Source organism: Lates calcarifer, linkage group LG13 (genome assembly GCF_001640805.2).
Source record: "Lates calcarifer isolate ASB-BC8 linkage group LG13, TLL_Latcal_v3, whole genome shotgun sequence".
Lineage (NCBI taxonomy): Eukaryota > Metazoa > Chordata > Actinopteri > Centropomidae > Lates > Lates calcarifer.
In genome coordinates, this window is record NC_066845.1 from 15,782,047 (window position 1) to 15,799,595 (window position 17,549).

At 40.6% G+C, this 17,549-nt stretch overlaps 3 protein-coding genes across 3 annotated transcripts; 2 read left to right on the forward strand and 1 right to left on the reverse strand.

Moving 5' to 3' along the window:
• The first annotated feature begins 1,919 nt into the window (after nucleotides 1–1,919).
• LOC108878716 (calcium release-activated calcium channel protein 1) lies at nucleotides 1,920–6,869 on the forward strand. The gene is made up of 2 exons (XM_018669669.2): nucleotides 1,920–2,287; nucleotides 3,711–6,869. The coding sequence occupies exons 1-2, from the start codon at nucleotides 2,174–2,176 to the stop codon at nucleotides 4,251–4,253; spliced, it is 657 nt and encodes a 218-aa protein (XP_018525185.1). The 5' UTR covers nucleotides 1,920–2,173; the 3' UTR covers nucleotides 4,254–6,869.
• A 136-nt stretch (nucleotides 6,870–7,005) lies between these two features.
• On the reverse strand, nucleotides 7,006–8,708 carry LOC108878715 (rho-related GTP-binding protein RhoF). The gene is made up of 5 exons (XM_018669668.2): nucleotides 8,437–8,708; nucleotides 8,146–8,233; nucleotides 7,678–7,787; nucleotides 7,355–7,489; nucleotides 7,006–7,227 (listed from the first exon to the last, which is right to left on the reverse strand). Exons 1-5 carry the CDS (start codon nucleotides 8,569–8,571, stop codon nucleotides 7,060–7,062), a joined length of 636 nt encoding a protein of 211 aa, XP_018525184.2. The 5' UTR covers nucleotides 8,572–8,708; the 3' UTR covers nucleotides 7,006–7,059.
• Nucleotides 8,709–9,759: 1,051 nt separating this feature from the next.
• Nucleotides 9,760–17,490, forward strand: LOC108878029 (histone-lysine N-methyltransferase SETD1B-like). The gene is made up of 14 exons (XM_051075162.1): nucleotides 9,760–9,897; nucleotides 10,042–10,140; nucleotides 10,239–10,509; nucleotides 10,635–10,747; nucleotides 10,877–11,764; nucleotides 12,060–12,782; nucleotides 13,673–13,805; nucleotides 13,894–14,307; nucleotides 14,587–15,588; nucleotides 15,871–16,037; nucleotides 16,119–16,247; nucleotides 16,665–16,784; nucleotides 17,028–17,165; nucleotides 17,300–17,490. The coding sequence occupies exons 1-14, from the start codon at nucleotides 9,760–9,762 to the stop codon at nucleotides 17,471–17,473; spliced, it is 4,509 nt and encodes a 1,502-aa protein (XP_050931119.1). The 3' UTR covers nucleotides 17,474–17,490.
• The last annotated feature ends 59 nt before the right edge of the window (nucleotides 17,491–17,549 follow it).

The window sequence follows — 17,549 nt, forward strand, 5'->3', positions numbered from 1 at the left end:
GAGCCATGACAGGCTTGGTTTATTTGTCCAATACATTTTATTCCCCTGAAAATGAAAACAAGCACTCACACTGCTCATCTGATGTTAATAAACACCCTCAAACCAAAGGCGAGAGTCAGCATTTTAGCCTTTCTTCATTTCAGATTTATTGCACTTGAGTACAGAGCCAGCACAACAAGAGATGTGTCACTGACTTACTCAGGACTGAATTGTATGATATAATGATAGTGATTTAATTGTGAGTCATGTAAAAGACCCTCTGTTTATGGTTTGAAAATGTCGTAATTTGGTGGCATCTGGTGGTAGTATCAAGAATGACGCTATGGCAAACAGTGTGGGAAAACAGCTTGTGTAGTGAATCAGTTGTGTGATGTGCCAAGTGTCCATGTAGAGAATCTAAAAGATTTATTTCAGGAATTCATACATGAAATTTGATTTTTTTTCCCCCTCTAACTATGCTGCTATTATTTTCTTTCATAAAGGGAATGTCAACTCTGTATGTACGATCTCTTACTGTTGCAGTCTGTTTGTCAGAAGGGCCCGATTCATTTTTCTGCCTCCAGCTCCTTCAGAGTCTGGTGAAATGTGACTACATCTAGACTGTGATAGATGGGGGCAGGAGATCTGCAAAGTTGTATGTGGCAGAGGTCAGATTTCAATGTGCTCAAAATTAGAATTGGAAATGTTACACATCTGATTTTATGAGGGACAGTTACATGTCTGTTATGGTTAATCGGTGAGAAATGAACCAAAGTATCTTACAAAATGTACTTCTGCTACACCTCTGTGATGAGTGGAGTTTTCTCTGGGGTAATGGAGAACATGCAAACATGCATCTATGTTTGCACAGGCATAAACCACCATATGTTTTTACTCTGCTTTTCTATATGATTCTGTATTGCCTTTAAAAAATAAACTCCCCTTTTCTGATTTTTTTTCCCGGAGATATTTTGTGCTTGTCAGCCCTCAGGTGGTGAAGGACTGCTATGACATTCTATTGCAGCTTTCTCCATTTACTCCCTCTACAGTGGCACCTGAAGCCTATTTTATTATGTTTATTATTGTCCAGATAACACAGCTGAGCCATATTGCAGTTCGCTGCTTTTTAACTTTAAAGTGTGCATGTGTCTCTGCATTTGACTTGTGGGATTACATAGTGGTTACTTTGTTAATTCTGTCCTATGTGCTCAGAGGTGTGAACTTTCACAGGGAGGCCTGCAAAACCTCATCATCAAAACAACCTAAAAGTGGCAGGAGGACGTGCTGTTTCTGTGACAAGACATCTCAAAATTTTCCAGTGCTGCTGCAGCACCATGACAGAAATAAACTTTTAGCTTTCTGTTTTTAACTTTAATTCAGTGGAGTATTTAGGAGTGGGTGCTTGCAGGATTGAATTTACTTTAATTACTGTCAAACAAATCTAATAAATTGTATTTTAATATGTGGAGAGTTGATGTTAATTAATTATTAAGTAATATCAGTCAATTACTGTAACAGGAGAAAGGGCAACAACAAATAATTGATTATGTCACTGTGGTGTAAATAAATGTTCACTATTCAGTAACCTTTTCTTTCTGGCAACGACCTGACTGAGAGAATTTAGAGACTGCTTCAAATAAAAGAGACCACCAGACTTCGGTTAGATTTGTGTATATTTTTGCTTCATTGTTGTGACTTTCAGCCTGAGATCAGTTTCACCACAGTCATTACAAACTGCTGACGGTAAATCCAGGAAACACTGTCATTACAAACACATACAGATGCTAGTGTGGCATAAAAGTGGCACAAAAGTGCACCCTTCTGGTTTATGATGAAGACATTATATTAATAGGGGGAAATGTTGACCAGCCTTATGACAAACATTGTCTGTTACTGGCACAAGGAGGCGAACTCCTGCAGCGCATGTGAAGAGCATTGGATTGTGGGTATCTTGTGTTTCCTGATAGACTCTGACAGACAGTCAGCTGCTGCAGGAAAGTTTTGACATAGTTTGATAGCTTCCCGTGTCTAGTGTTTATTAGATGTTAGCTTGTCGGAACTTCATTTCCGGCGTGCGCTTGTCATCTATCATCGAGTACCGCCCGGTAAACCAATCCGGTTCATAGCTTTATATTTAATTTAAAACGAAAAAAAGCAAGAACAAAACAACTGGTCACTTGGAGCAACTTTCGGAATGAGTTTGAACGAGCACTCGTTACAGGCTCTGTCATGGAGAAAACTGTACTTGAGTCGAGCCAAGTTAAAAGCCACCAGTCGCACTTCAGCTCTGTTGTCGGGCTTCGCAATGGTGAGTTCGCTTTGACTTAAGTGGTTCCACAATATGAACTGCATGAATGCACGCACAGTTTAGGCCACGTCGTCATGAACCGCACATATGCACATGACGCAGATTATTGTTTTGAAGGGCTGTGGCGGTTCTTACACTGTAGAGGCCTAATGGCAGCTCCTGTGTGTTACTAATTACTATTAACGACCATTTTATTTCTGCAAGGACAGTGAACTGAGTCTGTGAGAACAAAAAGGTCACTGTATCAGAAAGAAACAGTCAGTAAGTTAAGTCATGTGTGCCATTGCATGAAATGTATCTCATGGTGCGACAGTGTAGTAGGCTACTAGCGAACCGAGTGAAGTACACAGCTTGTGTAAATCTCAGGGGGCTTGCCTTATGTCTTCACACCCTCAAGTTCATGCTTTTCTTCCGCCGTGACAAGTAGACCGCACAGCAGCACCGCTGAGGCATCCACGCCAACATTCAGCACACACACATCAACACCTTCTAATTGCTTAAAATACAAAAGTCCATAATGTGAGCCTGCAGTGCAACCAAGTGTTTGAATATTTGTTTCTAAAACCACACAAAAATACACCAGTGATTATGATGCCAACACAGTGATTAACAGTAAGATTATAAACTACACGCTCATAATATACACAAACATGCATAGTATTAAACCACACGATTTTGTTCTTTACACATTAAACATTTATTGCGTGAAGTTCTCAGAATGTGTTTTTACACAGTATGACATGCATTATCCTACAACATAAGACATTATAAAAATATTGCTCCCCTCCTCCTTTGTGAACCTCTTTCAAAAATGTCCACATGCTAAACATTCCTGCATATACACCTACTGTATATACACAGCCCCTGCTCTTCTCCTGACTCATAGTCAACTCTTTAGAATGACAACTATTTGTGGAAACGTCTGTCCCCTTTTTCATAAACAGTCTTTTTTGTCTCATACTGTTTAATATTTAATATAACAGCATTGCATTTATTTTTATTGACATAGGGCTTCTGTAGACAGCTGGCTTTACTGTGAGGTGGAGATATCAACATTATTATTGTTATTGTTATTTTTCGTTGCGCAAACAGCATCTAGTGAAATCAAACAGTATTGTCAAAGAGACACTTATTTGGCCTTGGATCCCATTTTGGAAACCAGAACATAATGTACAGCCTTGGTGCATGTACTGTGAACATAACAGCCTTATTTATTGTGTTATTGATGGAATCTGGATTAAATGATTTAAGGTGGATACTATATTATTTGCACAGTTGTCTGTTTATCTTTAGCTATTAGGTGGAGCAGGGTAGATTTGTTCATTTATTTATTAAGTGTCTAGAATATCAGGTAGCCCTTAATACCTGATATTCTAGACACTTAATAAACACATATATAAACTTTCTTGTTTGATTTTCCCAGGTTGCCATGGTGGAGGTACAGCTGGAGCGGGAGGATACGTATCCTCCAGGGCTGCTCATAGCCTTCAGTGCCTGTACTACAGTTCTAGTTGCAGTGCACCTCTTTGCCCTGATGATCAGCACCTGCATCCTGCCCAACCTCGAGGCCGTCAGCAACGTTCACAACCTCAACTCTGTCAACGAGTCTCCCCACGAGCGCATGCACCGCCACATAGAACTGGCCTGGGCTTTCTCCACAGTCATCGGCACCCTCCTCTTCCTGACAGAGGTGATGCTCCTGTGCTGGGTGAAGTTCTTACCCCTCAAAACCGTGGGAAAAAACGAGACCATAAGTTCTGGTGAGGCTGCAGCCATTGCTTCCACTTGCATCATGGTGCCTTTTGGAATTGTTTTTATTGTGTTCGCCGTCCACTTTTACCGCACACTGGTCAGTCACAAAACGGACCGACAGATCCGAGAGCTGGAGCAGGTCATTCGGCTCCAGAACCAGCTCGACCACAGGGCTGAGAATGACGACCTGAAGGCAGCTGTTCATTTCCCTTGATCATAGCCAAGCAGCATACAACAACACCGGACATTCAGCAGTGCTTTTATTATGAAATCTCCTCTTAAAGCTTTATTTTTAATGTCTAAGAACTATACTCGGATGCTTTTTTTTTTTTAATTGCAAGCTTCATCTGTCGAGTGTTGCAGGTTTTGACTCAGTCCACTTTTGGATAATGCATGCGCACCAACTTCAACCTATTATATATTGGGAAATACTTTTACCTTTAACTTGAAGGTACATCTTTTGCTCTCAGGTACTAGCATTTCAGTGGCTTACAGAATAACATATCATACTCTAACATTACACATTTTAAGGCTTAAGTCTCTAAAGGACTTCTCATGGGCACTTGAGTGCATCTGAGTGATACCCATTCATTTTGCTTTTTTTATGAAGTAACAGTACAAAGCTGGCTACTGATGGTATCAGAAACATGTACTATAGTAAAGAATAATTTGTTGCTGTTTAGTTGTAAACAACAGTACATAATATCATCCATACTTGTAAAATCTGGGTCAAATTGAAGATCCACGTCAGAGCCAAACAATAACAATAGATTAAAGGTGCACTTCCTTCTTTGTTTGAATATGACAAGGCAAGAAATTCTTTTCAATATTCATGTAGGTGATGTCTGCAATGAACAGTGGTGCTGTCCTTTCTTCAGGTTTTCTTTTAGTAATTTGCTGGCTATCTTAGCTGTAACTCTTTTTGCTGGCCTATTTTAGCTGAAGCTAAAACTCTCTTTCTTTAAACTTATAAGTTTAAGGAGTTCATTCTGTGCTACTGATGGAGGTATACTGTAAAACCTGTCACCACCACAGCATCCACCTGTGGACTTTATAGCATCATGATTTCATTTGAATTCTTCTGTTCTTTCACAAGCCTGGCTTTAAATCAGGTTCTGTAGGGAGCATTACCAAGCCTTTATCATCAATACAGACGTTCATATTCAACATGTGAATTGTCTGAATTAAATGTCATTTGTATTAGAATCACAATCTCCTTGCTTTCAAACCAAAATTATGGAAGGAGTTGCATCCTTTCAAAACATTCTGCAGTCCTTTGTGCGCTGGTTTTGTTCATACTCACACATGCATCCTCACTGGACTGAATGGTTGCTTAACTTTTTAATTTCCCCTAGTTCCCACTTTTTTTAGGTTGTGTCGTATGTTTGCACCTTTCATTTTCCCTCAGAAAGATTTTTCAGTCTTCTGAACAATTTCAATTGTACCACTTGCACAATCCACGTTTTGAAGATTATGATTTGAGCAAAACACTGTTCTCAGCTCTCTATCAAAACAAATAAAATTAATTAATGTTAACATCCAACAGTATTTGTGTGCAACCTGAGGAAACATTTCTTTAAAATAAATGCTGGCCAGGGAATGCTTTTAACCAAATTGTGTTATTGCAGTGCACATATTTTTATAGTGACGGTATGGTGAGGATGAATATGAATATTTAAGGGCAGCATTTTGAGCTTGATGGTTGAGTTTGTGTAAGACAGATTTTTCTTCTCTCAGAGGAGTCATGCTCTTGTAAAACAATATTGGGTGGAAATTTGAGAAATCTGCTCAATTTTAAAGTTGCTTTTGCCATTCTGTAATCCAAAAAAGTTACTGGTTTTGAAGAAGTATTGTTAAATGTATTATTACAACAAATGCACATATGTGAAATTTTGTGTATAAATTTGTATGTTTTGTACTATGAGTAGTTTACAAGCTTGAGCATGTTCACACATTGTTTAGGTTACAGATGTTTTTAAGTGTGTTGTCCTGTGGTGCATTGTTGAATTGTTCCTTTTGGATTTTGACCATTTTGTTTACTTTTGTTTTTGTTTTTAAAATTGGCACAGAAACTCAGAAGAAGTACAGTCATGTAGTGTTGGAGAGAAATTCATTATCAGTAGTTATTCTCTCATGTGATGCTGTCATTTTCATATCTCAGATTCTACATCCCAGAATATGTTGAATTAGCATAATCCTACACAACATGAAAATATGCATTTTTACTAGTAATAGTAATACTGTAATACTGTGTTTATACCAAAGTAATGCTATGATCATTATTGCAATATCAGTTTTGTCTTTCTTATCCACCTCCTACACATGGTTTATGGTGAGTCATGGTAATGTAATAGCTTCTGTAGACCACAAACTCCCTATATTTGCATTTGAATGATCCTGACCAGATGATTATATCTCTGGGACACAGAACAGAGAACAAGGAGCTGAGACTATAAATGATGATTACAACTCTCCAACACACTGCCAATGGTGTTTCTGTTTTTTAAATGCAGGTTGTCTGCACATACTCATAACACTTCTAATGGGAATATTCTACATGTGCTTTCTTTAAAAATAGATGAATGCAAGCAGAGGCATGTTTCTTTGGTTCATTTTTGTGGTTTATTTATTTAACCCAGTGTATGTTACTGTATATAGGGAGGTTCCACTGTTTGTGTGAATACACAGCTTTAAAGTGAATTATTAGCAAATACTGTATTTTTAAGTTTTACTCGTGTGGTGTTAGCAGCTCAAGAGGCTGCAGCTTTTTAACCTGGGAGGATTCACCAGGATCTACATTGCCAGTTTGAATAAAACATATTTGAGATGATTTGTGAGTGTCATATTTGTATTTATTGTATTTATTTGTGTATTTGCATATATAAAAATACCAGGAAAAATAAACATAACAACATAATCTCACACAAAAAATCAGTTTTAAACTATGAAGTCCAAAGGAGTAGCACACAGGAAATGCGTCCAGACATGTACTTTCAGTCAGTCAGAGCCACACGCATGCATCACAACAAGGCACACAAACTCCCCTGCTGACTGGCTTCTTCCGGCTCTCTTGTGGCCATTAGCGCTTGTTTTGTTGCTTGTCTGAATAAGTCGTCCACATTTTCCTTATATTTGGCAGAGCACTCGAGGTACAGCACAGCACCAATTTTCCTTCTGGCTTCTTCACCCTGTTAGAGTGGAGTTTTAGTCCCACAAATGTGTTACTTATCAATGAGCTCTATCCTGTGTTTACATACTAATATTGCTTGTCAAGTAATAACCAACTATAGGCATGCCCACAGGAGGTCAGGATACCTGAATAAATGTGACAGCATTCTGGCCTGATGCCCAGAGTCTCTTCATCTGCAGCTTGTCTTCTCGTAGGTCTGCTTTACACCCAACAAGTATGATAGGCCTTCCATAACAGAAATGTTGCACCTCAGGGTACCACTAAAATAAATTGAACATACACATATTGTAGTATTATTTTTGGGAAGTACTACCTGCAAAATAATTATAAAGCACAACTTGTCTTTAAATAATGATTTGGAGTAATTGGTGAGAGTGAATTTACACCAACTCTGATATGAGCAAGAGCAACAACAAACAGTAAAAAAAAAACAACCCCTTTACAATACCTTTACAAAGACATTATCAAAGCTTGAAGGGCACATGACATTGTAGCAGATCAAAACCACGTTGACATTTTGGTAGGAGAGAGGCCGCAAGCGATCATACTCCTCTTGACCTGACATTGGACAACATATTTGATTTACAACATGATATATCTCCATATACTATCATATTTTAAAATGTCGTGCCTCATAATAAATCAAAATAATAAAGCAACTTATCTAAAATTAAATACAAGAATTTTTTTTGCAAACTTCTCAGGTGATTCTCACCAATCTAACTGTAGTATTCTGACTTTTGGGAGTAAAGACAGACAAATTGGGCTTTTCTTCCTCAAACATAAAAATCATCACTTTAGTAGACGCAAATGGAAACAAACATTGTCGAGGAATGACGTGACACGCCTTCCACAGACTTGGGCTACCTGTTTAACAAGGTCATTTCGAAAGTGTGAGCAAAGAATGAAACCTTACCTGCAGTGTCGTAGAGATGTAGCTGAAACTGCTGCCCTCTGTACCTTATTTTCGCAACACTTTTGTCAAACACAGATGGGACATATTCCTGAAAGAAATGATTATTTTTTTGTCTCTTTACACTTGACTGTCAGTGATGATACTATTCATAAACACTTTATTCTATTTAGTTTTTATACTGAAAATAGCTTTCTTCAGCATTTATTCAGCCACTAACATTAAAATACTAACAATGCATAAGATTCAGTGACAACAGCCAAGTACAGTTGAGCTCCACTGTAAGTCTCTCACCTCTGGAAAGACTCCTGTAGTGTAAACTGTGAACAGTGAGGTTTTCCCACAACCTCTGTCTCCAACAATAACAACCTTGAATTCTTCCTGCTGGCTGGTGCTTCTTCTGCTCGCTCCTGATCCTTTCTGGGTCATGTTTTGTGGAAAGACAGATGGGGAAGGATGCTTCCAGCCTCTGGTCCTGGCAGTGTATATACTGTAGAGACAACCCAGAGACAAACAAAAACTGAGACCACAGTAGAAGCCCTGTATGGAAGCCAGATTACCTACAAGTCATTGGTACAACATAATGGAGGCATAGGTGTGAACAGATGAAAAGGTTTGAAAATGCTTCACAGTGTGAAACACACCTACAAAAAGTCCCACCTTTTCCTAATGTACTGCTCCACCTTCTGTCTGAATATCTCAAGTATGTGAACAGCCTCAAATGAAGTTGTATTAGCTACACTATCGTATAATCAATACACTGTATTATAGCTGTTATTTATGTATAACTTATTCATGTCATGTGTATGTGTTAGTGTTTAAAATGTTATGATATTTGCTTTTATTTTCATATTTTTTCTATTTACCTGCATCCCTTTCCTGCTATCATTGCTGGTGGCTTTCTTGTACTGCTGTATTGCTGGGGATCCGTTTATTTTTATTTGGGTGTTATAATATTATATATATTTAAAAGATCATTTCAGAACATTTCCTTTCATTTTCAGTCAAAATGCTAGGGGTGGTACTTTGTTTTGTTTCATTCTATTTTGTTTTGTTTTGTAAGGGACCATGTATAGTATTGCACATTACAGTTACAGTATGTGGCCACTACATAATAATGTGTTGATTTTCAATCAACAGTTATACTTATAACTGCGAACAAAAACTCATGAAGGTGCATAGAAATTTCTCACCTGTAACCTTAACTCACCTTCCTCTAACTGTTGGTACTCTTCCGCCTCGGCAAAGGATCTGTAATTCTCCCCTGTCTGTTGGCGGATGGATTTGTCATCCGACCTGGGCGACGGCACCGAAAATCACAACAGCTTTTCCACAATGTTGTTCCATCAAAGGATAAAACTTTGGTACCGGTAAGCGAAGTAAAAATGTTTTGTTAGATTTAAGTAAATAGTGTGGAGCACTCGGGTATGTTTCATTTTACAACCTGTTCTCTTTGAAGAGAGGAATAACGTTACAGGTGATGCTCTCCATCACCTGTTGGGGCGTGTTAACCTGCAGTGAAGGACTAATGTGAGCTAGCTAAACAGCTTAACCTTGCTAGAAAGTGACGGCATACGGTGATGTTATTTGTTATATTTCCAGGTTTTGACGAATGTAATGGAAAGCGAAAAACAAACTACTGAGAGAGAGACACCGCCTCAGCACTGGAGAAATTGCAAGTTGATTATTGACCCCGCTTTGACAAAAGGACTGTACAAAGTGTACCGTTATGATGGACAACACTTTAACATACCCGTAAGCATTTTTTAAATATCTTTTTACTGTCTCTCCTTTATAGATAATAGCTTTTAAATATATTTTCCCGCCATAATATTGCGCCAAACAGGTATATATTTTTGCAATTATAATGATGGGTATTGTTTACCTCAACAGGTTGAGGACTTAGGTTTGTTTCCTTTGGATACTGTCAGAGATCCTCGCATCTGCCGCCTATGGAGCAAAAGCAATAAAACTGATCTTTTGGTGCCTAAATTTAAGGTAATTCCTATCGTCAACATAATGATAATAACTCTATTACTGCTACTATATATGATCATAATAATGATTGTTGTTATTGTCTACCTTTGTCCTTTGAGGTTGATGAATGGTATATTGGACCTGTTCCTCCCAAAGAAGTGACATTTTCCAGGTTGAATGACAATGTCAGGGAGGCCTTCCTGATTAGTATGTGCAAAAAATATGGCAATATTGAAGAAGTGGAAATATTTTACAATCCTAAAAACAAGAAGCATTTAGGGATCGCAAAGGCTGTCTTTGACACAGTGCGGTCTGCAAGAGACGCTGTTCAGCACCTCCATCAGACGTCTGTGATGGGAAATATTATTCATGTGGAAATTGATCCGAAAGGTAATGCCGATTTTAGGAATACCTTGCATTTTTATACAGAGAGTGTATATACAATTGTGTTATACAAGTGTGATTTTTAATCTCGTTGGCTTTGTCAATTAATTGTAATTTGCAACCCTCATCAGGTGAAAACAGGGCGCGATATCTCCAGCTCCTCTTACGTGGCCTTTACACTCCTTGGACATTGCCAGTGGGTAGCAGTGAGCAAGCTCTTCAAAGCTTAGTCGACAGTTTGCTGGTAAATATTTAAAGATGCTTGTTATCTTGTTATCTTTTATTCAATATTTATTTAGCAGCTTTTAAATGAACACATTTTTAAAGGTCTCCGTTGTTTTCTTGTTTTCTTTGTGTTATGTATGTTGTATAGGACAATGCAGACACACAGCGACAGGGGAGTGTCTCTAGCCCCACCAGCATTGCCACACCCCTCTCTCTGGACACAGCCTACTCCAGTATTTGGCAGGATACACCTTGCAGCTTTGGGCTTACTCCGCGTTCTCAGGGAACCCCTCGTACCCCTTGCTTGTCTGCAACTCCTCTCTCCCAGGACTCTTGCTACTCCAGTCTTCAGGCAACTCCGATCCTCCAGGGAGAGCCCTCCACCTACAGTGTTCTCAAACCTTTAAGACGAGAACTCTGCCGTCGCAAACCTGCAAGGTATCACCGGGGATTCAGTGAAGTCTCCGATGTCAACTTGATTTTGAAGCACTGCCAACTACAGCCTCCACACACCCTCTGTACTCAAATACAAACTAGCAGCCAGCAGCTTGCACCGTGGGGTCACAGTGCACAGTCCTTTACTCAGAATAACACAGAACCTTCCTTTAACCTTGATTCCCCCTGTCAAGAGTCCAGAGACGTGGTCACAGATACCTCCAAGACTTTATCTCTGAACTGCAAGTCTTTTAGCATCTTGAGCATTAATTTCACAGCTGACCAGGAGACAGCAGCCTCCTCCCCACCTGATGACCATGCATGTATAACGGAATTATCTCCATCTCCTGTACACAGCCCCCAGACAGAGGTAGAGAGTTTGGACTCCCGCATTGAAAGTTTGCTGATAAACAGCCAGAGCACTAACGCCTCATACTTTGATAGACAGACTTTGGATGCTGTTGTGTACTCTCAGGACAGCCCAACTTCACCTTGCCCAGATCATAACATCCCTCTCCCAGATGACTCGCTTACTTGCACTCTGACATCCTGTGGGCCCTTTGCAACAAACCACCAGCGCCCCTACAATGACTTGGAGCTTGTCAGTCAAACATCTGTCACTGAAAACGAAGAGGATGAAACTACTCAAGCTGTTTCATTTCTTACAAGAAACTCCCAGTCTCCCTCTCCATCTGATTTCACACATTTTGAAATCGGGGCTCACATAAACAATGAAAGAGATGTAGAGAGGTTCCAGTCATTATCCTGTCCAAAGGTAATTCTTTTAGATCTCTATTTACATCATGATGATATTAAAAGTAGTAGTTATTTTGTCTGTCTAGTATTTCTATTGTGTTACAAATCAGCCACTGAGAGTTTTTTGTCATTGTACTCAGGACCATCATGCAGCACATGAGGATGAGGAGCAGTCGGATAACAGACAATCTGGAGCTCTGACTCCAACAAAAGACACCTCGCTTCCTCAGCTTACATCATTTTCTTCTCAACACCTTGCCCCCACAGCTCCTCCTGTGATTACAGCTGGATGCTCCCAGCCACCAGTCACCCCTCTCCCTTTCCCCATTCCTCCATTTCCCCCATCTATTCCACCTGTCCCACCTCGCCTGCCAAATGGCACCATCCCCATCCCACCTCCAGGTTGGATCCCACCTCCGGGCCATCACATCCCCATCCCCATTCCTCCCCCTCCTCTTCCACCACCTCCTTCTATTCCTCCCCCACCAGCTTTTCTGGGACCTCCTCCACCTTTGATGGTGCCGCCTTCTGTTCCACCTCCTGTGCACAGGTACCCCTTACCCATGCGGCCTGCAGGCTGTTTGGATAAGGGGAATCCTCCAAGACATGGCAGCGCACCTTTACTGTTCCCCCGACCGCCCTGGCCTGGTCTTCCTTTTCCAAGGTTTAACCCCTTTGTGCCACCACCAGACTACCGGCTTGTGCGGGAGAACCCTCATAAGGTCACAGTAGAAAAAGTTTTAGAAGTTCTCATGGATGAAATGAAGTCAATCATTAAGAAGGACATTACACGTAGAATGATTGAAGGGGTCGCTTTCAAGGCATTTGAAGACTGGTGGGACTGTCAAGAGAAGAAAACAAAGGTAAGTTCTTTACAGTGGTCAATGAAATTACATGAATTAGAGGTTTGTTTTTTTTTGCTGTGTCCTTTGCCAGTTTTAATTGTACTAAAATTTTGGAGTCAGTTAGTTTCTTATTGTTGTTGTTTATTTTGTAAGACGCAAGTTTCCCCTTTGAAAAGTGGACTGGGAAGTGTGGAGGAGATGAACAAACAAATACATTCCCTCACTGGCCAGGGCAAAAAACCTCCACTGCCATCCTTTAAGGTAAACTGTTCTGCTTACTGGTCTATGAAACATACCAGCATGTATTGTCTGAGTGATGCAAAATGTGATGTAATGTAAAATAACAAATTGTTATGCAGGTAAAAAGGAAAAGAGCCGATGATCCTGCTACATCAAAAGAGACAGAAAATGTGTCATCTTCTACACATGAAAATTCTGGTAACAAGTGCACCTAACCCATTTACTACATATTACCATCTTCACCTGTCTACTTCAGACTGTAGCTTGATCAGCTGTGTTGCTCTCTTTCCACGTGGCTGTAGATGTGAAACAGGTGGATGACATATTGAGCTCTGCATCTGAGAGACCTAAACGCAGACATGCAAGACCACATGCGCTTGACAGTGATGATGATGATGACTTTGAAAGGAAAGAAGCCGGTAACCCAATTCAAGATGAAGAAATGATACCTGATAAACCAGAGGCTTTTGTGCTAGATGACAGTTCTGCTCACAACCTGGTATTAAGATTTCAAGTTTTTTAATTGAAAACTTTGTTTTCATGTTGATGAAGTTGTGTTACATGTATTTCCATAAGCAGCTCATAATTGTTTGTGGTGGTTTTAGAGAAGTTGAAAATAGTTGATTCTGAAATTTCATCATATATCATATAACTGGTTCCCTGTTTAGTGTGACAGAGATCATGATGATGATGAAGACAGTAATCATCCTGAGGAAGAAAACAAAGTGGCACAAAAACAGATGGAGGATGACTTAGCTGTCATCTCCCACACAAGTGATGGAGTGCAGAGCTTAGATGGCGGTAGGTCACAAGGTCATATAATTGCAACACTGAAAGCTGATGAAGAATCACATAACTACGAGTAATATGTTTCTGTTTTCAATTACAGAGACTTTTTCAGAGAGCAGCTCCACAGGGGGAAGCGAGTACTCGTTAGACTTTGACTCCTCTGACTCGTTCTCCTCAGAGAGCTTTGAGGACTCATCCTGCTCTAACCTCAGTCCTGAAGATGAGGACATGGAGGAGGATGAGGAGGACGACAGGAGTGATGAGTGCATAGTGATATCGTCAGATGAAGAGTCAATGGAGCTCGAGCCCCCGCTTAACCACGCAGCCCCGCGAACCCCTGGCGCTCAGCTGGATCTGTGCCTGCAGGACTGGTCAGATCCGTTTCATAGGGAAGAAAGAGAGTCAAACCAGTACACGCCCTATCAGCAAGATGCCTGTGACTTGGATGCCCTGATGGAGCTCCAGACCAGCGAACCCCAGGACCTACATCCTCCATCACCTCTAGGACGTCCAGGTTATTTGTCCAGCATGCTGTAGATTTAATTAGTTTACTGCACAAGGACATTTCAAATAATGTTTCATGTCAAAGATTATTTTCATAAAGTTTCAAAAAGTTTCCTGTGATTTTCCTATTTCTGGCACCTAATGTGGATAAAATAACTATTAAAGCATATACTGTTTGATGTACATGAAATTCCTGAATATCTAGCATTTACATTCTATAGATTAGATAATAATGAATGAATGATGTAAATATGATTATATAATAATCTTTTGTTGTGCATCTGTGTAGCAGTGGAACCAGAGCTTGAGGTGGAGATGGAGAGCCCTGAATGGCCGTTGGAGTCTCTCGAAACCATAGAAAACCTGAGGCCTCCCACTCCTACTGGCTGCTTGGTGGACAGTGACCCTGACCTTCTGATTAAAAGCAAACCAACATCTCCTGTTGTGGAGGAGGTGGAACGACCACAAACACCAGGCAGGGGGATAGTGGCTGACCTGGAAAGTGAGGACTTGTATGAAGCCAGTGAAGTCCTGTCTCTCTCTCCGGTAAGCAGTGAGATAGTTCTAGCTCCCTCTGCCTCATTGTACCAGGAGATACCTAAAACTCCTGGTAGAGAGGAGAGAAATGGATGGGCTCAGTACAGCTCTGTGAGAGCTCCGGCAACACCTGGCAGAGAGATGTCAGAGGGCAGTACCACTCTTAGCAGCCCACCACCTATTCCATCTCTATCCAGCAATCCATATATAACAGCCCCAAAAACTCCTGGAAGAGACATTATCCTCCCCCGAAGAGCAGTAGTCCTTAGGAGGAAAACACACAGGGTGGCCACATCACTGCCCCTCTTGTGTGACGATTCTCTCAGAGGCTCCCCCACCACAGTGTCCTCCCCATGCAGCCTTTCTGAATCTTCATCTGACTCTGTTGATGGGAGAGGCGTGTGGATCGGTTCATCCATGAGAACAAAACCCTTGCAGGGACTGGAGAATATGCCTGGCCTTTTGGATGAAGAAAAATCCTTATTTAGGCGAAAAAGGTGGAAGAGGCTAAAGAGGAGATGGAGGACCCATCATCGGCAGAGATCACTTAAAAGAATCAAAGGTTCACTTTCCTTCCACAGTCACCCTCACAGGTGGCGTCCACTGTGTGTGGAGAGGAGAATCCTTCATAGTGTTTGGAAGGAGGGTCTGGATGAAGAGGATGCAAGGCTGCTCAAGTGCACATATGAAAGGCTGCAAGAGCAGGATAATGGCTGTGGGTGGCTCAGTGACACCCTCTGGATACCTCACCCTCATATCCTTCACAACAGAGTTTCATGATCAAATTAAACTAATGTGAAATGAAAGTGAGGTTACACTAAGTGAACTAAGTAACTGATAATGTATACATAGGTATGATTATCTTATAGGTTGTACTGTACCATGCACAAATTACTGAGATTAATTTTATGAGCTACATATATATATTTTTTTTTTTTTTGGGAGGGGGGGGGCGTACAGTACTGTTGCAGTCTTCTTGAAAACCATATTTGATTGACACATGGTACAGTTGATCATATCTTTAACTGTTGCTCACTGACTAAAGTTCACACCGAGAGGAGTGAGGAACACAAGTCCTGGCAGCCAAAGCACAGGACCGGCTCGGCTCGCAGTGAAGGTTTCTATAAAATCAGCAGGAAGGACAAAATTAAATACCTCAACCACACAAAGCTGACCACTGACCTTCCATCTACAAGTAGTCAGGTATTAAAGAGGGGAAACTGTGATGATCTGAATGCCTAGTTTACTCCATTCATTGTTACATGTCAATATATATTTCTGCAGGGAATGTCCATCCCAGCTCAGCAGCCGACCTCACTGCTGCGTGCTGGATCTGACTTCAGGTCTGAACAGCGCCGCCTGCTTTCGTCTTTCAGTTGTGATAGTGACCTGGTCAAGTTCAACCAACTGAAGGTAAGTAAACCATTACTGTTAGTAAGATTACTATACTACTCTAAGGTTAGATTATATATATATGACATAAATATGTTGTCGCATGTCAATATTCTTAAACCACACGCTGGATTTATCTGAACTGTTCAGTCTTTTATTGTTTTTTTAAATCCCGGTCTGTTAAATATGAACTGGATATATCTCAGCTACTTCTTTGTGTGTAACTTTGTTTTATAACTGCACTTCCCCATATGCTTATATGGACAACAAAGAATAATGAGAGCAATTGTATGAGAAACAATAACTAGGCTCAATTTAACTAAATCACAAATATACATGTACATTTTCTCCGAGCCCTGGTGGTATCTAGCCATTCAGATAGTTTCATTAGTATTTGCATCATTTTGATACAAAACTCTCTGTATTTCCTCATATCAGTTTCGAAAGAAGAGGATTTGTTTCAGCCGGAGTCACATCCACGAGTGGGGGCTGTTTGCCATGGAGCCTATAGCAGCAGACGAGATGGTGATTGAGTATGTGGGTCAAATCATCAGACAGGTGAGACAAAGGAAAACTAATGACAAGACTCAGAAACAAATCCATACTGTAGACATCTCCCTTAGCAAACACTGGAGATGAGCTTTCAAATAAACCACTTTCCCCCTGACTATTTCTGTGAACTGGCCCAGAGGCCTACTGGGACCCTCTGGTTGTTCTGGGTAATTTCCAGGAGTGTGAGTAGACTGCGAGAGATAAACAGCGCTGTTATGAATAGGCGTCACCTGTTTTCCATTTTCCTAGGTCATCGCTGACATGAGGGAGCAGAGATACGAGGAGGAAGGGATTGGAAGCAGCTATTTGTTCCGAGTTGATCAGGATACCATAATTGATGCCACTAAATGTGGGAACTTAGCCAGGTTTATCAACCACAGCTGCAATGTGAGTAAGAGCTGCTAGGCCGGTGGCTGGAGATTAAAGAGATTCTGAATAAGATCAACAATTCTTTAATAGGATTCAAAATGCAAAATGAGATCTGTTTAATAAGTTTGCACTTGTGTTTTTGTGTGTTGCAGCCTAACTGCTACGCTAAGATCATCACTGTGGAGTCTCAGAAGAAGATAGTGATATACTCCCGACAGCCAATAAGCATCAATGAGGAGATCACATACGACTACAAATTTCCCATTGAAGAAACAAAGATTCCTTGTTTGTGCGGAGCAGATAGCTGCCGGGGCTCCTTGAACTAATCTCTAATGAAGTGTCCTGATTATGTCATGAGCAAAAGTTGCCTGAGGTACCGCACAATACAAACGCAGACACTGG